At 42.1% G+C, this 20,818-nt stretch overlaps 2 protein-coding genes across 4 annotated transcripts; both read left to right on the top strand.

Annotated features, from left to right (window-relative positions):
- Positions 1-1,800: 1,800 nt before the first annotated feature.
- LOC110165468 (zinc finger protein 391-like) lies at positions 1,801-14,692 on the top strand. 3 transcript variants are annotated; one of them, XR_008631724.1, is made up of 8 exons: positions 1,803-2,325; positions 2,576-2,859; positions 4,597-4,684; positions 12,683-12,737; positions 12,825-12,965; positions 13,081-13,298; positions 13,405-14,366; positions 14,450-14,692. XR_008631724.1 is itself a non-coding variant. In XM_020930665.2 (4 exons), the coding sequence occupies exons 1-4, from the start codon at positions 2,129-2,131 to the stop codon at positions 6,023-6,025; spliced, it is 1,806 nt and encodes a 601-aa protein (XP_020786324.2). In that variant the 5' UTR covers positions 1,801-2,128; the 3' UTR covers positions 6,026-6,394. The 3 variants fall into 3 exon arrangements, 1 of the variants encoding a protein (XP_020786324.2); XR_008631723.1 differs by having other exon boundaries at positions 13,081-14,366; XM_020930665.2 differs by lacking the exons at positions 12,683-12,737; positions 12,825-12,965; positions 13,081-13,298; positions 13,405-14,366; positions 14,450-14,692 and adding an exon at positions 4,789-6,394 and having other exon boundaries at positions 1,801-2,325.
- Positions 14,693-15,805: 1,113 nt separating this feature from the next.
- On the top strand, positions 15,806-19,277 carry LOC129407832 (oocyte zinc finger protein XlCOF22-like). Its single transcript, XM_055150040.1, has 4 exons — positions 15,806-16,231; positions 16,489-16,691; positions 17,277-17,364; positions 17,472-19,277. The coding sequence occupies exons 1-4, from the start codon at positions 16,035-16,037 to the stop codon at positions 18,766-18,768; spliced, it is 1,785 nt and encodes a 594-aa protein (XP_055006015.1). The 5' UTR covers positions 15,806-16,034; the 3' UTR covers positions 18,769-19,277.
- Positions 19,278-20,818: the final 1,541 nt, after the last annotated feature.

Here is a 20,818-nt window from a genome sequence, read left to right as displayed (position 1 = left end):
CAAGTAGGTTTTCATCTCATTTGAAACCTCTGATGACACCTTTCCACTTTTTTTTATTTTATTTGCATGTTTGAGTATTTTAGGGCAGGTCCTGTACCGTCCCCGTATCATTCATGTTTGGAAAGTGACCATTTAATTCCCACAAATGTACCGTTCATTTCAAAAAATTCTGAGTTATTGTGTTCCAGTTCATTGACGTAAGCTTGGTGTACATGTTTAAACCTTTTCATTGCAGTTTGAACGTTTGAAAAACACATTTTCCCCGCGGTTTCACCCTTTGTGATAAATTACATTTTCACACATCAAAATACCGAGAGATTTGATTGGAGAGACGTTTTGCTTTTGTTTCATGAGTTCTGTTTGTGGCATTATTTCCTTCATTTTTACCAGACAGTTTCGGGACACTAGGCCGCACCTTCATGTTTCCTTTTATAATCCACCTTTTTCTGTGAACCATCATTTAAAACACATCACAGTGAAATAGATTTCCTCTCAACAAAAGCATCATTATCATTTGAAACTCATCACATCATCACTTTATTTTTTTCAATCCACTTTGCACATTAAATAAATGTGAATCAGAGTGCGGAAGAACTATGCACCAGTAACAGCTTCATTCATCCAACAACATTTACAAACTAACACATTTTATTATTGCAGTAATGATTCTGTATCCACAAATAAGACTCACCTGGACTCGTAAGACTCACCTGGACTCGTAAGACTCACTTTGACTCGTAAGACTCACCTGGACTTGTAAGACTCACCTGGACTCGTAAGACTCACCTGGACACACGCCTTTTCTGTCTTTGTTGCTAAAAACGGGTCGCTGCCATGAGAGGAGCTTCCTTTGATATAAAGCAGCGTTTAAAGTGTTATCAAGAGTGACTTACGTGAAGCTGTCGACAAACAAAACGAGTTGGCTCGACCCCCGGTGCCAGGTCCTCTGGTGACAGGTACCTCACCTGTGCAGGGGAGTGCCATTTTTAAAAGACCACAGCATGCATCTGTGCTCACGTGACCCCTGCCCACCTGGCGGGAATCACCATGACAACTGTTCCAAGGTCTATCTATCTATCTGTCTGTCTGTCCCTCTATTCTATCTTCTGCTCCTCCACAGGAAAGTTTTGAAGAGACTCTGTGCAGTTTGTCACATGTCAGTGCATTGTGGAGGTTTATAAAGCCTCAGCTCAATAATATAAACCTTTATAAATGTCATAGGTTTCATTTTCGTGATAGTGTCAGTGTCTCTGTGAACTGCTCACACATAAAGTCTGAGGATAAAGTCTGAGCTTCACACAGAGCAGAAAGAACAATATTTATGTGAACAGTCTATGAACAGCACGAACGCTTCAGGCTTGAAGACTTTATCAGGACACAGGCTGTTTTATGATCAGAGGATCCATGTTTGGATGCAGCACCTTCTTTTTCAGTGAAAAATCCCTGAGCTGTCTGTTAAACATGAGGCTATTGCAGCAGTTCTTTAATCGCGCAAATAGAAAATCCTTAAATACTTCTGTCAGTCTAAATGATCTGCAAATAAAAGTCTCATATAGACTTGGTCCTATTCTGTGTAACAACTGCAAACCCTGGAGTCTAGACAAACATGTTCTGAAATGTCCCTGTGTGTCAGATGCCCTCCCCGTGTGTCAGAAATGCTACAGTCGGACTAGATCCAAACCCAGACGCCTGGACCAACGGAGAGCAGCTCTGGTTCAGGTCGGGCTCAGATGAGTTTCAGTGGGGAGTGGCATTATAAGAGGCTCAGTCGGAGCAGCGCTTTCTTCGGGAAAAACCAAGTGCGCGGAGCACGGGCCGCTCACAACAAAATAGTCCTGTAACAAACCAGACCAGATCCACGTTTCTGTTCTGCTTTGCTCCGCCTCGGACCCAGTCACGGCCCTCGAACACGGAGGACAGCGAACAATCTTACGGACCCAGCCGGTGTTCTGCAGAGTTTTTATTATAGATCCATGGTGTTCTGTCGAAATGGGCTGCTCCGTCGAAATGACGTGATTTTCGTGCGCCTCTCACGCGTTCCACACAAACAAGACTCGGTTTACTCCAACAACGCAGAGGTTCTTTTTCCAAATGTAGCTTCTTTATATTTAGCACAGAGTTTGTTGCAATGGCAGACAAGAATCCACGACCAGATCGCCGCAAACGAAAGTCCGGGTTTGAGGATGTTCAAAGAAATGGAGAAGAAGAAAAGGAGCGAGACCAAACTGAGGTGATTCTTGGAGATTCCTTCCAGCGATGGCGCGCACTGAAGCAGGAGAAGGGACTAAAGACGGACGCGTTGGTCGCTAAATTTCTTCTGGACAGGTAACTTCTGCTTATCATTTAAAAACGTGCTTTATTTCTAACGTTTTTCAGGACACAAAGGCGATATTCTCTATCTGAAAACATAATTTTCATGCAAACAAAAAGTCCGTTTGCAGCTGCTTGCTGTAGTAACTAGTTAGTTGTTAAAAACGTAAAATGTGAATTTAAAGTAATCACTAAGATTCCGTTCATTATTTATTTGTATTACAGATTGGGATTGAAATATATAAATGTATTTTATGTTTTTCAGGTGTGTCCCAGAGTTTAGTGGCGTGAGGGTGAAGACAGAAGAGTCCTCACTGCTTCAACAAAGAGAAACTGAGCAGAGAGAGGACACACAGGGAGAGGACATCAGCACAGAGGCACACGTCCACTCAGAGACTGAGGGAGACACAGAGCACTCTTCTGCTGACAGTGATGAAGACTGGAGAGCTCCATTCAGCTGTTCAGCTGCACACACAGACACAGGCCACCACAACCAAGAGACCAGAGCCACTGTGAACACAGGAGAGGAACCATACAGCTGTTCAGTCTGTAAGAAAGTGTTTTCTCTACACTTTCATCTTAAAACACTTCTGAGAACACACACGGGGGAGAAACCATTCAGTTGTTCAGTTTTGGCAAACCTATGTCTTAAATAAAGTTGTCCCCAAAAGTCTATTTCATCAATGTCATTCAGTAAAACAAGCTGTCGTGTGTTGGAGTTCACCTCGGTGAACAAGAGGGACACGTCCCTGCGCCACTGAGGCGGTTTGCAGCCAAGTGTGAAGCGGCTGGGATGAGGATCACCTCTTCCAAATCCAAGGCCATGGTTCGCGACCAAAAAAACAGTGGGTGGGGGGGTCCCTGCCTCAACCTCCAGTGGAGGAGTTCAAGTATCTCGGGGTCTTGTTCTCAAGTGAGGGGAGGACGGAGCGTGAGATTGACAGGTGGACAGGTGCAGCGTTGGCAGTGATGTGGTCACTGTATCGGTGGTAAAGAGGGGAGTTGAGGCGAAAGGCAAAGCTCTCGATTTACCGTCAATCTCTGTTCCTCCCCTCACCTCTGGTCATGAGCTCTGGGTAATGACCGACAGGACGAGATCGTAGATACAAGCGGCCGAAATGAGTTTCCTCCGCAGGGTGGCTGGGCGCTCCCTTAGAGATAGGGTGAGGAGCTCAGTCACACGGGAGGAGCTCGGAGTAGAGCCACTGCTCCTCCACATTGAAAGGAGCAGCTGAGGCTCTGGCATCTGTTCCGGATGCCTTCTGGGCGTCTCCCTCTGGAGATGTTCCGGGCATGTTCCACTAGGAGGAGGCCCTGGGGAAGACCCAGGACACACTGGAGGGACTATGTCTCTCGGCTGACCTGGGAACACCTTGGAGTCCCCCCGGAGGAGCTGGAAGAAGTGTCTGGGGTGAAGGAAGTCTGAGAGTCCCTGCTTAGACTACTACTCCCGTGACCCGGCCCTGGATAAGCGGAAGAAAATGGATGGATTTGAAATCAGAGCTTGGTGTGATCAACACTGATGCTTTTGTTTCTGTTTGATCAAGTATAAACCAGTTTACAAAATGTATAAAAAAATTAATTTGGCAACACAAAATATTTCATTCAGTGAAATGGAATTTGTCATTTGGTTAAACAGACCTGTGACTGTTGTAAGTTACATATCAAAAATCTCTGCTATTCTTTTACAATTTGATGTGTATTATTTACTATACAAATAAAACTATATATGCTACTATATTAAAGTATTTTACATTTTAAATTAAAATGATTAATCACATCAATAATAGAAATTAGTTTTGGTCGATTAATTAGTAATTCATCAAAATGCAGTTGGACAAAAAATATATTAAAGGTTGTTAGAGTTTTATCAAAGTTTGTTTCAAAAGAAAAGCAATTTTTTTTGTCTTTCAATTGAAACATATTTCAGTGACCAGCCAGACTTGGCCAAGATTGTCCTGGCTGAGGGAGGCCAATAAGATAAGTTTCGGGTTGTTTGGGTTTTGGTTGGAGCAGCTCTGCTCTTTTCTACAACAGCTCTGATTGCTTCTGTCTTGGTCTCAAGTTCTGCTCACCCCCTTTGTAAAGCATCCAGTCCCTGACATGTTCTCAATACTGTGCTAATACTAACCCAAGGCCAAAGTCCCAACCAATCTGCCAAATAAAAAAATGAATGACAGAAAAGACGCCCCATTACCGTTAAAGTCGACTACAGACAAATTCAGAGTGTTTGTGTCACAAGACTGCACAAGTATGTGTAAGTGTGTATTCTCTTATCTCCTGCAGGTGTCCAGCTCCCCTCTCCAAGTCCTGCTCTGACTCCACAGATTAAAGAAGAACCCAACATCAAACAGGAGGAAGAACAGCTGCAAGTGTGAGTCTCAGACACTTTCAAACTGCAATTCTTTATTTTGTTAATTTGTATTACAAATATTCAGATTGGGTTTGAAATATTCAAATGTATCTTATATTTTTCAGTTCTGTCCCAGAGTTTACTGTTGTGACTGTTAAAACAGAAGAGTCCTCAGAGGACATCAAAGCAGAGACATTTGTCTACATAGATGACACACAGGGAGAGGACATCAAATCAGAGATGCACGTCCACTCAGAGACTGAGGAAGACACAGAGCACTCTTCTGACACTGACACTGATGAAGACTGGAGAGCTCCACTCAGCTGTTTACCTGCACACATGGACACAGGGGCTGATGGAAACAACCAAGAGACTAGAGTCACTGTGAACAATGGAGACATGTCGGGAGTTGGTGAAGGAGCTGAGAGGAGGAAACACGAGTGCCCTGTTTGTAAAGAGAAACTTGCATCTACATATAAACTACAAATACACAGGAGAGTTCACATGGGGGAGGAATCATTCAGCTGTTCAGTCTGTACAAAAGTGTTTGCTCTACCCTCTGATCTTAAAAAACATATAAGAAGACACACAGGGGAGAAACCATTCAGCTGTACAATCTGTAAGAAAGTGTTTGCTGATAGTTCTAGTCTCAAACCACATATGAGGACACACACAGGAGAGAAACCATTCAGCTGTACAGTCTGTCAGAAAGTGTTTGCTTTACGCTCTAATCTCAAAACACACATGCTGACACACACAGGGGAGAAACCTTTCAGCTGTCCTGTTTGTCAGAAAGTATTTGCTCTACGCTCTCATCTTAAACCACATATGAGGACACACACAGGAGAGAAACCTTTCAGCTGTTCTGTCTGTCAGAAAGGGTTTGCTCTAAGCTCTCATCTCAAAACACACATGATGATACACACAGGGGAGAAACCTTTTAGCTGCTCGGTCTGTACGAAACCGTTTTCTGTGAGCTCTCATCTCAAAAAACACATGAGGACACACACAGGAGAGAAACCTTTCAGCTGTACAGTCTGTAAGAAAGCATTTGCTGTAAACTCTGATCTCAAAAAACATATGATGACACACACAGGGGAGAAACCATTCAGCTGTTCAATTTGTAAGCAAGCGTTTGCTCGAAAGGCTCATCTTGAAACACATACGAGGACACACACAGGGGAGAAACCATACAGCTGTTCTGTCTGTGAGAAAGTGTTTGCTGATACTTCTAGTCTCACCAAACATACGAGGGCGCACCATAGCCTGCAGATATCAGAGGACAGAGCCAACGCACAAGCCGCTACAACAGGAAGTTCTCATGTGGCTCTTCCGGCTCCTTCTGACTCCGGCTCCCATTGATTTACACTGGAATATTAGGGCCCCTTTCTCTGTAACTGCTGCTGTGAGCCTCGTCATTTTGGTCTTAAAATGTTCATATTAACCCGCTCGACATGATCCTGGTGTTTTTTCCGTTGTTTAAAAAAAAGTCAGAGCCTGGCTTCAAATTCGCCCCTGTAACCGTGGGCATCGTGAACTTCATTTGAGGGGAACTGAACGCTGTGGGTGACGTCAAACTCGCTTAGTCCGCTTGTTTATACACTCCATGGAACACACATAGGACATTTCAGTTTGTGTTTTTGTTGCGTTTTATTCTACATTTACAATACATGCATCATGAATTTCGGACTTCCGGTCATTGCGTACTAGGAAGGATTTTTCGAAAAAGTGAGCATCAAACCTCCATGTTTGTTTTCCCATTGGGATGTGTCTATTGACAAAGTCGATCTTTTCAAGTCTTTTGAACCATATCACTTTTGTTTCTGGTTCTGATATTGTCATATTTTAGTTTTGGGATTTGGACATCGTAATTGTGTGGTTGTTGGATCCTAACAGCGGAAAACGGCTCGAGAAATGGGCTTCGGACAGTTTGCGAACTCTATAACTGCAGAAAGGAATCAGATGTGTGTGACTGCAAACCTCTGTTCAAACTGTTTCTCTTCCCAACAGAATTGAAAAATAGTGAAAGGTGAAGGCGATGGGCAGGATTGATCCACAGGAAGGACCAAAAAAGTAACCTTTGGCTGCCTAAATCATCCAGAGTTTGCAGAGAACATTTTGTATGTGGAGCGATCAACCTTGGTGTTACGAATTAAAAAAGTCAACGCCAAAGCAAAAGGCACCAGCTGTTCACCAAGAACACCTTCCACTGCAAAGAGACCAAGACGTGATGTTTCTGTAAAACCAGAAGAACAAGAAAGTGCAGCTCAGTCTGTTTGTCTTCTGCACCTCTCACTTAACAAACAGGATTTTGCTTTGTTGTCACTCCACATACAAAATGTTCTCTGCAAACTCGGTATGATTTCTTAGGCAGTCAAAGGTTTCATTTTTGGTCCTTCCTGTGGATCAATCCTGCCCATCACCTTCACCTTTCACTATTTTTCAATTCCGTTGGGAAGAAAAACAGTTTGAACAGAGGTTTGAGTCACACACATCTGATTCACTTTTGCATTTATGGAGTTCACAAACAAATTTCTCAAGCCGTTTTCCACTTTTAGGATCCAACAACCACACAATTACGATGTCCAAATCCCAAAACTAAAATATGACAATATCAGAACCAGAAACAAAAGTGATATGGTTCAAAAGACTTGAAAAGATCGACTTTGTCAATAGACACATCCCACTGGGAAAACAAACATGGAGGTTTGATGCTCACTTTTTCAGAAAATCCTTCCCAGTATGAATTGCACGAAGACCGGAAGTCCAAAATACGTGATGCATGTACAGCTTTTACGGCTACACTTGCTGTTGTGTCAGTGGCATAAACTAGTTTCAGTATTATTGTTTATTCTCTATATTTTCTTCAAAAATACAGTATATTGTACTTCAAAATGTGTAATCTGTTCAGCCTGTTAGAACACTTTATTGTTATATATATTCTCTATTACAAAATCACATTTTATTTTTTACTTTTTGTCCCAAGATACTACTTCATTCTGTTTTTTATTTATATTTCATGTTTTTTTTATTTATACATTATATTAACTTAAGAGCTAAGATGGATTATAAATATACAAGATTTTGGTGTGAATTTTTTCCACCATAATCCAAAGTATTCAAGTAAAAAAACATTGCTCTTCATGTTGTTTGCACTGAAATGAATCATGGGAGATGTAGTTCCCAATGTTTATAAGTTGTCGCTACTATAAAACCTGCATTTAAGTAAAGGAACTTGTGATTCGATATATTGTGACAGCCGGCGATATTATTGTGAGACTTTTGACGATACGATATCACGATATTTCGGTTCTTGTTACATCCCTATTGTATATTAACTAATAAACCGAATCAGTTCACTGGTGTTGTTCCAAGGATTTTAAACACATTTGTATCATGACATGTCAAACAGGACTCCAAATCACCAGACCCTATTAAAAAAAGTTAAAAAGTGAAGGCTTACAGTATTGTTACTCACAAGAAATGATGTAGTGTATGATATTGAATATTATAGTAATAGTAATAGTAATAGTATTTCTGGGTTTCAGACGACATCCCAACTTTTTATGTCAATATTAATTAATACAGATGGAGGCAGTTAAAATTAATATTGTCAAAATGTAAAATGATCTTGTAATAGAATAATACTGTCATTTCTTGGGTTTAGTCAATAATTGAAAACACCAGGTTCAGTATTTGTGACTTTACCTTTTGGATACTTCAAGGTAAAGTACAATATAATCAAAGTGGAAATCTGCCCCGTCTGGGAGTTTGATCATCTCATTGTAGAATCTGAAAACCACCAACAGAGGCAGTATGGTTAAAGAGTTTCAGTGCTGTCCCTTCCTGCACCACCAGAGGGCGCCACACTGAGAGAAGCCACTCCTGCAGGACCCAGGTCCGTCCACGTCTCTAAAGATCAAAATGTTCTGCGGCTTCATAACGTTACAAGGTGGAGAAGTTTTCAACTTAACAGCTCCTTTTACCATTAGTTCAGTAGAAATTGGCAATTCTAGAGCTAAAATTATCCAACCATCCATTTTCTTCCACTTATCCGGGGCCAAGTCGCGGGAGCAGCAGTCCAAGCAGGGACTCTCAGACTTCCTTCACCCCAGACACTTCTTTCAGCTCCTCCGGAGACATAGTCCCTCCAGCGTGTCCTGGGTCTTCCCCGGGGCCTCCTCCTGGTGGAACATGCCCGCAACACCTCCAGAGGGGAGACGTCCAGAAGGCATCAGAACAGATGCCCGAGCCTCAGCTGCTCCTCTTGACTTGGAAGAGCAGCGACTCTACTCCGAGCTCCTCTTTTGTGACTGAGCTCCTCACCCTATCGCTAAGGGAGCACCCAGCCACCCTGCGGAGGAAACTAATTTGTGCCTTTTGTATCCGCGGTCTCTTCCTGTCAGTCATTACCCAGAGCTCATGACCAGAGGTGAGGGGAGGAACGTAGATTGACGGTAAATTGAGAGCTTTGTCTTTGGGCTCAGCTCCCTCCCACAATGGTCCGATACAGCGACAGCATCACTACTCAGATCCACCTGTCAATCTCACTCCCCTCACTCAAGAACAAGACCCCGAGATACTTGAACTCCTCCACTTGAGGCAGAGACTCTCCACCCACCCGGAGACGACAAGACGCCTTTTTCCGGTGGAGAACCACGACCTCAGACTTGGAAGAGCTGATCTTCATCCCAGACACTTCACACTCGGCTCAAACTGCCCCATTGCTGCAGGTTCTGGTCTGATCAAGCCAACAGGACAAACATCATCTGCCTGCGGTTTATTTGTCTGGCTTTGTTATCTCATGTGTGCCTTTTCACCTCTAACCATCTTTTCCATGGTGGGTATTGTTTGTCATGGCTCTTACAGCCGAGCACCTCCAGGATCACTGCTGCTGAAGTGGAGATCAGCTCATTGGTTTCAGTGTTGCGTCCACATCGTCTAGGAGACTATCTATCTATCTATCTATCTATCTATCTATCTATCTATCTATCTATCTATCTATCTATCTATCTATCTATCTATCTAGATCAGGGGTGTCCAAACTTTTTTCATCAAGGGCCACATATCTAAACACAGACGAGGCAGAGGGTTGATCGAGGGCTCTGGACTGGTGCTCAATACAGTAAATAATTGAAATATGTGCATGTTTAACACATTAGAATGATCCATCAGTCTTTATTCAGGCTAAGATCCTTAAAATCACACACCAAATATTAAATATGAGCTTTATCAAGGTAGATCTTCAAAAAAAAATTGCAGTAAAAAGATAATTTTTAATTGATACAAAGTAATTTAGGCCAATTCACCTGGAAGCCTGTGGGCCAAGAAAAATTTGTCTGAGGGCCGCATTTGGCCCACGGGCCATAGTTTGGACATGCCTGATCTAGATGGATAGATAGATAGATAGATAGATAGATAGATAGATAGATAGATAGATAGATAGATAGATAGATAGATAGATAGATAGATAGATAGATAGATAGATAGATAAAGATATTGGGAACATAGGGGAAGAAAAATTAATGAGATGAAACAAATGAAGAGCCAGAGCAGAGTGTCCACGGGCTCCTGTTCTGTGTAACAACTGCAAACCCTGTAGTTTAAACAAACATGAAATGTCCCCGTGTGTCAGATGCCCTCCCCGTGTGTCAGAAATGCTACAGTCGGACTAGATCCAAACCCAGACGCCTGGACCAGCGGAGAGCAGCTCTGGTTCAGGTCGGGCTCAGATGAGTTTCAGTGGGGAGTGGCATTGTAAGAGGCTCAGACGGAGCAGCGCTTTCTTCGGGAAAAACCAAGTGCGCGGAGCACGGGCCGCTCACAACAAAATAGTCCTGTAACAAACCAGACCGGATCCACGTTTCTGTTCTGCTTTGCTCCGCCTCGGACCCAGTCACGGCCCTCGAACACGGAGGACAGCGAACAATCTTACGGACCCAGCCGGTGTTCTGCAGAGTTTTTATTATAGATCCATGGTGTTCTGTCGAAATGGGCTGCCCCGTCGAAATGACGTGATTTTCGTGCGCCTCTCACGCGTTCCACACAAACAAGACTCGGTTTACTCAAACAACGCAGAGGTTCTGTTTCCAATGTAGCTTCTTTACATTTAGCACAGAGTTTGTTGCAATGGCAGACAAGAATCCACGACCAGATCGCCGCAAACGAAAGTCCGGGTTTGAGGATGTTCAAATAAATGGAGAAGAAGAAAAGGAGCGAGGCCAAACTGAGGTGATTCTTGGAGATTCCTTCCAGCGATGGCGCGCACTGAAGCAGGAGAAGGGACTAAAGACGGACGCGTTGGTCGCTAAATTTCTTCTGGACAGGTAACTTCTGCTTATCATTTAAAAACGTGCTTTATTTCTAACGTTTTTCAGGACACGAAGGCGATATCCTGTATCTGAAAACGTAATTTTCATGCAAACAAAAAGTCCGTTTGCAGCTGTTTGTTGTAGTAACTAGTTAGTTACTGTTGTTAAAAACGTAAAATGTAAATTTAAAATAATCACTAAGATTTCATTCATTATTTATTTATTTGTATTACAGATTGGGTTTGAAATGTATAAATGTATTTTATGTTTTTCAGTTCTGTCCCAGAGTTTAGTGGTGTGAGGGTGAAGACAGAAGAGTCCTCACTGCTTCAACAAAGAGAAACTGAGCAGAGAGAGGACACACAGGGAGAGGACATCAGCACAGAGACACACGTCCACTCAGAGACTGAGGGAGACACAGAGCACTCTTCTGACGCTGATGAAGACTGGAGAGCTCCATTCAGCTGTTCACCTGCCCACATGGACATAGGGGCTGATGGAAGTATATCACATTTAAATTAAATTACATTTAAATGAAAATGATTAATCACATAAATAGTCGATTAATTAGTAATTCATCAAAATGTAGTTGGACAATAAATATATTAAAGGTAGTTAGACTGATGTGGTTAGTGTGGTTTGGTTTTGGAGTTTTATCAGTTTGTTTCAAAAGTAAAGTCATTTTTTTGTATTTTAATTGGACTTGCCCAAGACTGTCCTGGCTGTGGGAGACCAATAAGATAAGATTCGGGTTGTTTGGGTTTTGGGTGGAGCAGCTCTGCTCTTTTCCACAACAGCTCTGATTGGTTCTGTCTTGGTCTCAAGTTCTGCTCACCCCCTTTGTAGGATGCTTTACAAAGGGGGTGAGCAGAACTTGAGACATCCCAGTCCCATGTTCTCAATACTGCGCTCCAAGGCCAAAGTCCCAACCAATTTGCCAGATAAAAATGATAAAATATACACTTACATATAGCAGAAAATCTACTCATTTTCTATGCCATTATATTTTAATTTTTTGAGCTTTTGAAAACTGAATAATGTCATTTGACCCATTTATAACTTCATGGACAGAAAAGACACCCCATCACCTTTAAAGTCGACTACAGACAAGTTCACAGTGTTCATGTCACAATACTGCCCAAGTATGTGTAAGTGTGTATTCTCTTATCTCCTGCAGGTGTCCAGCTCCCCTCTCTGAGTCCTGGTCTGACTCCACAGATTAAAGAAGAACCCAATCAAACAGGAGGAAGAACAGCTGCAAGTGTGAGTCTCAGACACTTTCAAACTGCAATTCTTTAGTTTCTTATTCATTTCTATTTAGTGATGGTCAACTGAGACGGAGCTCCGGAGCACGTCTCGTTCTTTCTGAAACAAATTGCTCCGGAGCACTGCCTCGGAGCTCGTCTCGCAGCAGCCGCTCACGTGACCAAAGTGTGGAAGTGTCGGTTTGTCCCCCAGTTACTGCTTCTCTCTGTGTGTCAATCGCTTCAGTGTATCGAAGCCTTTCATTGGCTCGGCGAATGTTCCGCTCTGCGATTGGTTCAGAGTGTTCAGCGCACTTCTGTGGTTTGACAAGCGCTAAACTGCTACAGTATAAAAGATGCACCAGTATTTCTTAAAAATGTTGGGTAGTGAGGAGTATTGTGTGACGTTAGTGGTGATTTTGGCGACTTTTGACATTTGTTTCATTTTCGATGGCATCTACAAGTGGAAAAAAGCGATCCATGGTCTGGGATCTCTTTGATCTAATGCCACCTAACAAGGTAACACCTCTTTTCTTATTTACAGCATGATATTTATGTTGCTATTTACATATTATTTTAAATCATCATTATTATTGTTGTTGTTAGGTACGGTGTATGCTCTGCTCACAAGTATTGTCTTACACTAACAATACTTCATCGATGCTGAGACACCTGCGTGCCAGGCACAATAATGACCAGAGCCAGCAGTCCTCCACAACCCTGGCAACAGCGGCCATTATCCTCATGGTAAGTTATATATTTATTTCAATTATATTCCCGTAATTTATGTGGCTGTTTTTTCATATAAAGGCTACATATTAAGTAAGTATAGCCTTCTCATATGAACACACTTCTTTTACAGTCTCCAAAAAGAAGATGCTAGATGAGGCCATTGTTGACATGATTATTAAAGATGGCCAACCGTTCTCTATGGTTGAAGGAGAGGGATTCACCAACCTGATGAAAATATCAGATCCTCAGTACAAAGTTCCATGCCGCAAAACTGTAAAAACAATGGTGGAAAAACGCTACCAACAAAACAAAAAGAAGGCTGAAGAAGATTTAAAGAAAGCTTCTGCTGTGAGTTTGACCGCAGACATGTGGACGTCCACAAATATGGACGCATACCTGGGTGTGACCTGTCATTATCTTTCTGATGACCTTGAATTATCAACTGTACTTTTAGGGGTACAGTACTTTCCCGTGACCCACACAGCAGCTCATATTGCAGAAGCAGCATCGACGATGATGGCCGAGTGGGGAATAGCCGATAAAGTGTGTGCCGTGGTTACTGATGGGGCCCGCAACATTGTGACAAGTGTTAATCGTTTATCAATTCAAAATATTCATTGTTTTGCTCACTTGTTGAATCTTGTTGTAAAAAAATCTATTTCCCAAACGTCCGAGCTGGAAACAATGCGCAGCAAAGCTCGCAAAATTGTTGGCCACTTTAAATCAAACTGTACAGCAAAGGAGAAGCTGGCTGTCACTCAATCCAACATGGGCATGCCACAGTTGAAGCTGGTCCAGGAGGTAGAAACCAGGTGGAATAGCACCTTTGCCATGTTTCAAACGATGTATGAGCAGAGGGAACCACTTGGCGCTGCCCTTGCATCCCTGACATCAACGTCCAACTTAACACCGTTTAGCGCTGAGGATTATGATGCAATAAACCAGTGCTTAAAGGTGTTGAGGCCGTTCAACCAAGCAACATTGGAGCTGTGTGGGGAGAACAGTGTGTCAGGGTCTAAAGTCATACCCATTACAAAAATGTTAACTCATGTAATTACTGTTGAGTGCACCCAGATGGATGATGGTGTTGGAGCTACACTAGCCACCCACCTAAAAAATAATCTAAAACAGAAAATGAGCGGCTTGGAGAAAGTCCCCTCCCTGTCGTTTGGCAACTATACTGGATCCACGTTTCAAAGAAGTTGCATTTTGCAGCCCGTCCAATGCGCAGGCCGCGGTTGAGAGACTGTCACGGGAATGTGCCAGCTTGATTGAACTCAAGACTCAGGGTGAAGTTCAACCACAGCCCTCTCCAGCCCCGAGTGACGATGACAGTCTGTGGGCTTTACTGGACAGCCACGTCGTTGCTCAGCAAACCAGCCCTGCATCTGCCAGTGCCACTGAAGAAATCCAGAGGTAGTGTTTCTGCTGACACTTGTGCTATTCATCAAGGTTATATATGGTGTACACATTTTATGCTTTTCTATCTTGCTTTCTAGATACTTGAAGGAACAACATATTCCCAGATGCGAGGACCCCTTAAAATACTGGGAATCACATAAAATACAATATCCTAATCTGTGGAGACTGGCTCAAAAATATCTTTGTATACCGGCATCCTCTGTTCCATGTGAGAGAATTTTTTCCAAAGCTGGTGAGATAATGAGCCAAAAAAGATGTAGACTAAAGCCTTCAACTGTAGAAAAACTTCTATTTCTTAATAAAGACATGTGATATATAAATAGTTTTATTTCTTTTTTAAATGTTCAAAATAGAATATATACTATTTATGACTTGTAATAAAAAAGAAAATAGAGTTTGGGGTTCCCAAATCATGGGTTGTGTTCTGGTTTGCAATGGTTAAATTTGTCCACTAGAGGTCAGTGTTTCTCCGAGGCCTCAGACACGTCGGACTATTTGAGACAATATTGAGACTGAGGTGTCAATGCTTCACGAGGCTCCATTCGCTCATCACTAATCATCTCACTCCACAAGAGAGAAGACCGAGAGACAGAGACCTTACAGCTGATCAGCCTGGAAGAACATGTTTTCTATCAGGAGTTCTTTGCCTAGAAGAATGTAAAAAAAAAAAAAAAATATCCATTCATCTGTACATGTTTTTCTTTGCACTAGTGGGCACTTTGAATGTTTCTGTACTATGATCACATTTGAGCCGTGGAGGGTTGAATAAATCACTTCTAAATCTAATTCTGCTTTTTATTTTTTCAGTTTGTGTTTTTGTTGTGTTTTATTCCACATTTAAAATATTTTTTTACGGCTACACCTGCTGTTGTGTCAGTGTCATGAATTAGTTTCAGTATTATGGTTCATTGTCTGTATTTACTTCAAAAATATATCGTACTTCAAAATGTGTAATCCAGAAATGTGTGATCCAGACAAGCCTGTTCATGTGTTCAGCCTGTTAGAACACTTTATCATATGTATATGATAATATGTATATTCTGGTCTCTGTTACAAAATCACATTTTTATTTTTTTTTTTACTTTTTGTTCCAAGATGCTACTTCATTCTGTTTTTTTATTTATTTATACATTATTTTATCTTAAGGGCTAAGTTTGATTATAAATAAGTTAAATTGTGACCGTCATGACAGGACAAGCCCCTACACCGGGCGAACCACCGGAACAGAACTGAAGTGGCTGATATCAAGAAATCCTACAAATGTCTTGAGAGGTCTGAAGGACACAGAGGCTCATCCTGGAGCACAGGAGCAGGACCTGAGCACTCGAGTCATAGAGCGCGGAGCACGGGCCGCTCACAACAAAATAGTCCTGTAACAAACCAGACCGGATCCACGTTTCTGTTCTGCTTTGCTCCGCCTCGGACCCAGTCACGGCCCTCGAACACGGAGGACAGCGAACAATCTTACGGACCCAGCCGGTGTTCTGCAGAGTTTTTATTATAGATCCATGGTGTTCTGTCGAAATGGGCTGCTCCGTCGAAATGACGTGATTTTCGTGCGCCTCTCACGCGTTCCACACAACAAGACTCGGTTTACTCAAACAACGCAGAGGTTCTTTTTCCAAATGTAGCTTCTTTACATTTAGCACAGAGTTTGTTGCAATGGCAGACAAGAATCCACGACCAGTTCGCGGCAGAAGAAAGTCCGGGTTTGAGGATGTTCAAAGAAATGGAGAAGAAGAAAAGGAGCGAGGCCAAACTGAGGTGATTCTTGGAGATTCCTTCCAGCGATGGCGCGCACTGAAGCAGGAGAAGGGACTAAAGACGGACGCGTTGGTCGCTAAATTTCTTCTGGACAGGTAACTTCTGCTTATCATTTAAAAACTTGCTTTATTTCTAACGTTTTTCAGGACACGAAGGCGATATCCTGTATCTGAAAACGTAATTTTCATGCAAAGAAAAAGTCCGTTTGCTGCTGCTTGTTGTAGTAGGAACTAGTTATTGTTAAAAACGTAAATGTAAATTTAAAGTAATCATTAACATTTCATTCATTATTTATTTCTATTACAAATATTCATTGGGTTTGAAATATATAAATGTATTTTATGTTTTTCAGGTGTGCCCCAGAGTTTAGTGGTGTGAGCGTGAAGACAGAAGAGTCCTCACTGCTTCAACAAAGAGAAACTGAGCAGAGAGATGACACACAGGGAGAGGACATCAAATCAGAGACACACGTCCACTCTGATACTGAGGGAGACACAGAGCACTCTTCTGACATTGACAGTGATGAAGACTGGAGAGCTCCATTCAGCTGTTCAGGTGCACACACACAGGCCACCACAACCAAGAGACCAGAGCCACTGTGAACACAGGAGAGGAACCATACAGCTGTTCAGTCTGTAAGAAAGTGTTTTCTCTACACTTTCATCTTAAAACACTTCTGAGGACACACACAGGGGAGAAACCATTCAGTTGTTCAGTTTGGACAAACCTATGTCTTAAATAAAGTTGTCCCCAAAAGCCTATTTCATCAATGTCATTCAGTAAAACAAAGTTAAAGGGCAAATTTGAAAAATAATCTGAGATCTCTCCTCATGTATCATGTAATGACATCACTCTAAGGACCCTGCAGGAGTCTAAAGTGGAGACAAGATTTAGATTAGGCTTTTTTGTTTTTGCTGGTGACACTTATATATACCAGAAAATCTATACATTTTCTCTGCCATTATATTTTAATTTCTTGAGCTTCTGAAAACTGCAAAATGTCATTTGACCCATTTATAACTTCATGGACAAAAAAGACGCCCCATCACCTTTAAAGCAGACTACAGACAAGTTCACAGAGTGTTTGTGTCGCAAGACTGCACGTGCATGTGTAAGTGTGTATTCTCTTACCTCCTGCAGGTGTCCAGCTCCCCTCTTCGAGTCCTGCTCTGACTCCACAGATTAAAGAAGAACCCAACATCAAACAGGAGGAAGAGCAGCTGCAAGTGTGAGTCTCAGGCACTTTCAAACTGCAATTCTTTATTTTGTTATTCATTTCTATTACAAATATTCAGATTGGGTTTGAAATATTCAAATGTATCTTTTATTTTTCAGTTCTGTCCCAGAGTTTACTGTTGTGACTGTTAAAACAGAAGAGTCCTCAGAGGACATTGAAGTAGAGACATTTGTCTACACATCGGACACAGAGGAAGAGGACATCATAGCAGAGACATTTGTCTACATAGAGGACACAGAAGAAGAGGACATTGAGGCAGAGACACACATCCACTCAGAGACTGAGGAAGACACAGAGCACTCTTCTGACACTGACACTGATGAAGACTGGAGAGCTCCACTCAACTGTTTACCTGCACACATGGACACAGGGGCTGATGGAAGCCACCAAAACCAAGAGACCAGAGTCACTGTGAACAATGGAGACATGTCAGGAGCTGATGAAGGAGCTGAGAGCAGGAAACATGAGTGCCCTGTTTGTAAAGAGAGATTTGGATCTACATATAAACTTCAAATACACAGGAGAGTTCACACAGGACGGGAGTCATTCAGCTGTTCAATCTGTAAGAAAGAGTTTACAGGAAACTCTCATCTCCAAAAACATATGAGGACACACACAGGAGAGAAACCATTCAGTTGTTCAGTTTGTAAGAAAACATTTGCCCAAAAGGTTCAACTCAAAACACATATGAGGACACACTCAGGAGAAAAACCTTTCTGCTGTTCAGTCTGTAACAAAGTTTTTGCTCTACGCTCTCATCTCAAAACGCACATGATGACACACACGGGGGAGAAACCTTTCAGTTGTTCTATCTGTAAGAAAGTGTTTTCTGCAAGTTCTCACCTTAAACCACACATGAGGACACACACAGGAGAGAAACCTTTCAGCTGTTCTGTCTGTCAGAAAGTGTTTACTCTAAGCTCTCATCTCAAAATACATATGAGGACACACACAGGAGAGAAACCATTCAGCTGTTCAGTCTGTAAGAAAGTTTTTTCTGTAAGCTCTCATCTCAATAAACATATGAGGAGACACACAGGTGAGAAACCATTCAGCTGTTCAGTCTGTAATAAAGTGTTTGCTATAAACTCTGACCTCAAAACACACATGAGCACACACACAGAAGAGAAACCGTTCAGCTGTTCAGTTTGTAAGAAAACATTTGCCCGAATGACTTATCTCAAAACACATATGAAGAGACACACTGGGGAGAAACCATTCAGCTGTTCAGTCTGTCAGAAAGTGTATGCTGATCATTCTAATCTCAAAAAACATGTGAGGGTGCACCATAGCCTGCATATATCGACGGACATAACTAACGCACAAGCCGACACATTCCAAAGAGGAAGTTCTCATGTGGCTCTTCCGGCTCCTTCTGACTCTGGCTCCCCTTGATTTACGCTGGAATATTAAGGCCCCTCTCTCTGTAACTGCTGCTGTGAGCCTCGTCATTTTGGTTTTAAAATGTTCGTATCAACCTGCTCTGCATGATCCTGTTGGGTATTTTTTCGCTATTTTGTTTGTTTAAAAAAAGAGCGTGGCTTCAAATTCGCCCTTGTAACCGTGAACATCGTGAGCTTCATTTGAGTGGAGCCGAACGCTGTGGTTGACGTCACACTTGCATAATCTGCTTGTTTATACAGTCTGTGGGACACACACAGGAGGATTCAGCTGTTCGATCTGTAAGAAAACATTTGTGAGGAAGCATCATCTCACTCCACAAGAGAGAAGACAGAGATAGAGACCTTCCAGCTGTTCAGCCTGGAAGAAGACGTTTTCTATCAGGAGTTCTTTGCCTAGAAGAATGTAAAAAAAAAAATAAAAATCCATTCATCTGTACATGTTTTTCTTTGCACTAGTGGGGCACTTTGAATGTTTCTGTACTATGATCACATTTGAGCTGTGGAGGGTTGAATAAATCACTTCTAAATCACTTCTAATTCTGCTTTTAATTTGTTTTCAGTTTGTATTTTTGTTGTGTTTTATTCTACATTTAAAATAGTTTTTATGGCTACACCTGCTGTTGTGTCAGTGTCATGAATTAGTTTCAGTATTATGGTTCATTGTCTGTATTTACTTCAAAAATATATTGTACTTCAAAATGTGTAATCCAGAAATATGTGATCCAGACAGGCCTATTCATCTGTCCAGCTTGGAAAAACCAAGTGCGCGGAGCACGGGCCGCTCACAACAAAATAGTCCTGTAACAAACCAGACCGGATCCACGTTTCTGTTCTGCTTTGCTCCGCCTCGGACCCAGTCACGGCCCTCGAACACGGAGGACAGCGAACAATCTTGCGGACCCAGCTGGTGTTCTGCAGAGTTTTTATTATAGATCCATGGTGTTCTGTCGAAATGACGTGATTTTCGTGCGCCTCTCACGCGTTCCACACAAACAAGACTCGGTTTACTCAAACAACGCAGAGGTTCTGTTTCCAAATGTAGCTTCTTTATATTTAGCTCAGAGTTTGTTGCAATGGCAGACAAGAATCCACGACCAGATCGCCGCAAACGAAAGCCCGGGTTTGAGGCCGTTCTAAGAAAAAGAGAACGGGATAAGGAGCGAGGCCACACTAAGGTGATTCTTGGAGATTCCTTCCAGCGATGGCGCGCACTGAAGCAGGAGAAGGGACTAAAGACGGACGCGTTGGTCGCTAAATTTCTTCTGGACAGGTAACTTCTGCTTATCATTTAAAAACGTGCTTTATTTCTAACGTTTTCAGGCCACGAAGGCGATATCCTGTATCTGAAAACGTAATTTTCATGCAAACAAAAAGTACGTTTGCTGCTGCTTGTTGTAGTAGGAACTAGTTAGTTATTGTTAAAAACGTAAATGTAAATTTAAAGTAATCACTAAGATTTCGTTCATTATTTATTTCTATTACAAATATTGAGATTGGGTTTGAAATATATAAATGTATTTTATGTTTTTCAGGTGTGTCCCAGAGTTTAGTGGCGTGAGCGTGAAGACAGAAGAGTCCTCACTGCTTCAACAAAGAGAAACTGAGCAGAGAGAGGACACACAGGGAGAGGACATCAGCTCAGAGACACACGTCCACTCAGAGACTGAGGGAGACACAGAGCACTCTTCTGACGCTGATGAAGACTGGAGAGCTCCATTCAGCTGTTCAGCTGCACACACAGACACAAGCCACCACAACCAAGAGACCAGAGCCACTGTGAACACAGGAGAGGAACCATTCAGCTGTTCAGTCTGTAAGAAAGTGTTTTCTCTTCACTTTCATCTTAAAACACTTCTGAGAACACACACAGGGGAGAAACCATTCAGTTGTTCAGTTTTGGTAAACCTATTTCTTAAATAAAGTTGTCCCCAAAAGTCTATGTCATCAATATTAATATATAACGTATTTTACATTTTAAATAAAAATGATCAATCACATAAATATTTATTTAGGTTTGGTTGATTAATTAGTAATTCATCAAA

The sequence above is a fragment of the Boleophthalmus pectinirostris genome, unplaced genomic scaffold (assembly GCF_026225935.1).
Source record: "Boleophthalmus pectinirostris isolate CB_2022bp ecotype Guang Dong unplaced genomic scaffold, ASM2622593v1 HiC_scaffold_14, whole genome shotgun sequence".
In the NCBI taxonomy this organism is placed as follows: Eukaryota; Metazoa; Chordata; class Actinopteri; order Gobiiformes; family Gobiidae; genus Boleophthalmus; species Boleophthalmus pectinirostris.
Note: the sequence above shows the minus strand (reverse complement) of the source record. Positions and strands in the feature narration are given on the sequence as shown.

Excerpts from the sequence above, each read along its gene's own strand:
- LOC110165468 (XM_020930665.2), top strand. The coding sequence starts at position 2,129 with ATGGCAGACAAGAATCCACGACCAGATCGCCGCAAACGAAAGTCCGGG. Across the intron at positions 2,326-2,575 it reads GCTAAATTTCTTCTGGACAG|GTGTGTCCCAGAGTTTAGTG; the intron begins GTAACTTCTGCT and ends TATGTTTTTCAG. Across the intron at positions 2,860-4,596 it reads ACCATACAGCTGTTCAGTCT|GTGTCCAGCTCCCCTCTCCA; the intron begins GTAAGAAAGTGT and ends TATCTCCTGCAG.
- LOC129407832 (XM_055150040.1), top strand. The coding sequence starts at position 16,035 with ATGGCAGACAAGAATCCACGACCAGTTCGCGGCAGAAGAAAGTCCGGG. Across the intron at positions 16,692-17,276 it reads AGCTCCATTCAGCTGTTCAG|GTGTCCAGCTCCCCTCTTCG; the intron begins GTGCACACACAC and ends TACCTCCTGCAG. Across the intron at positions 17,365-17,471 it reads GAGGAAGAGCAGCTGCAAGT|TTCTGTCCCAGAGTTTACTG; the intron begins GTGAGTCTCAGG and ends TTTATTTTTCAG.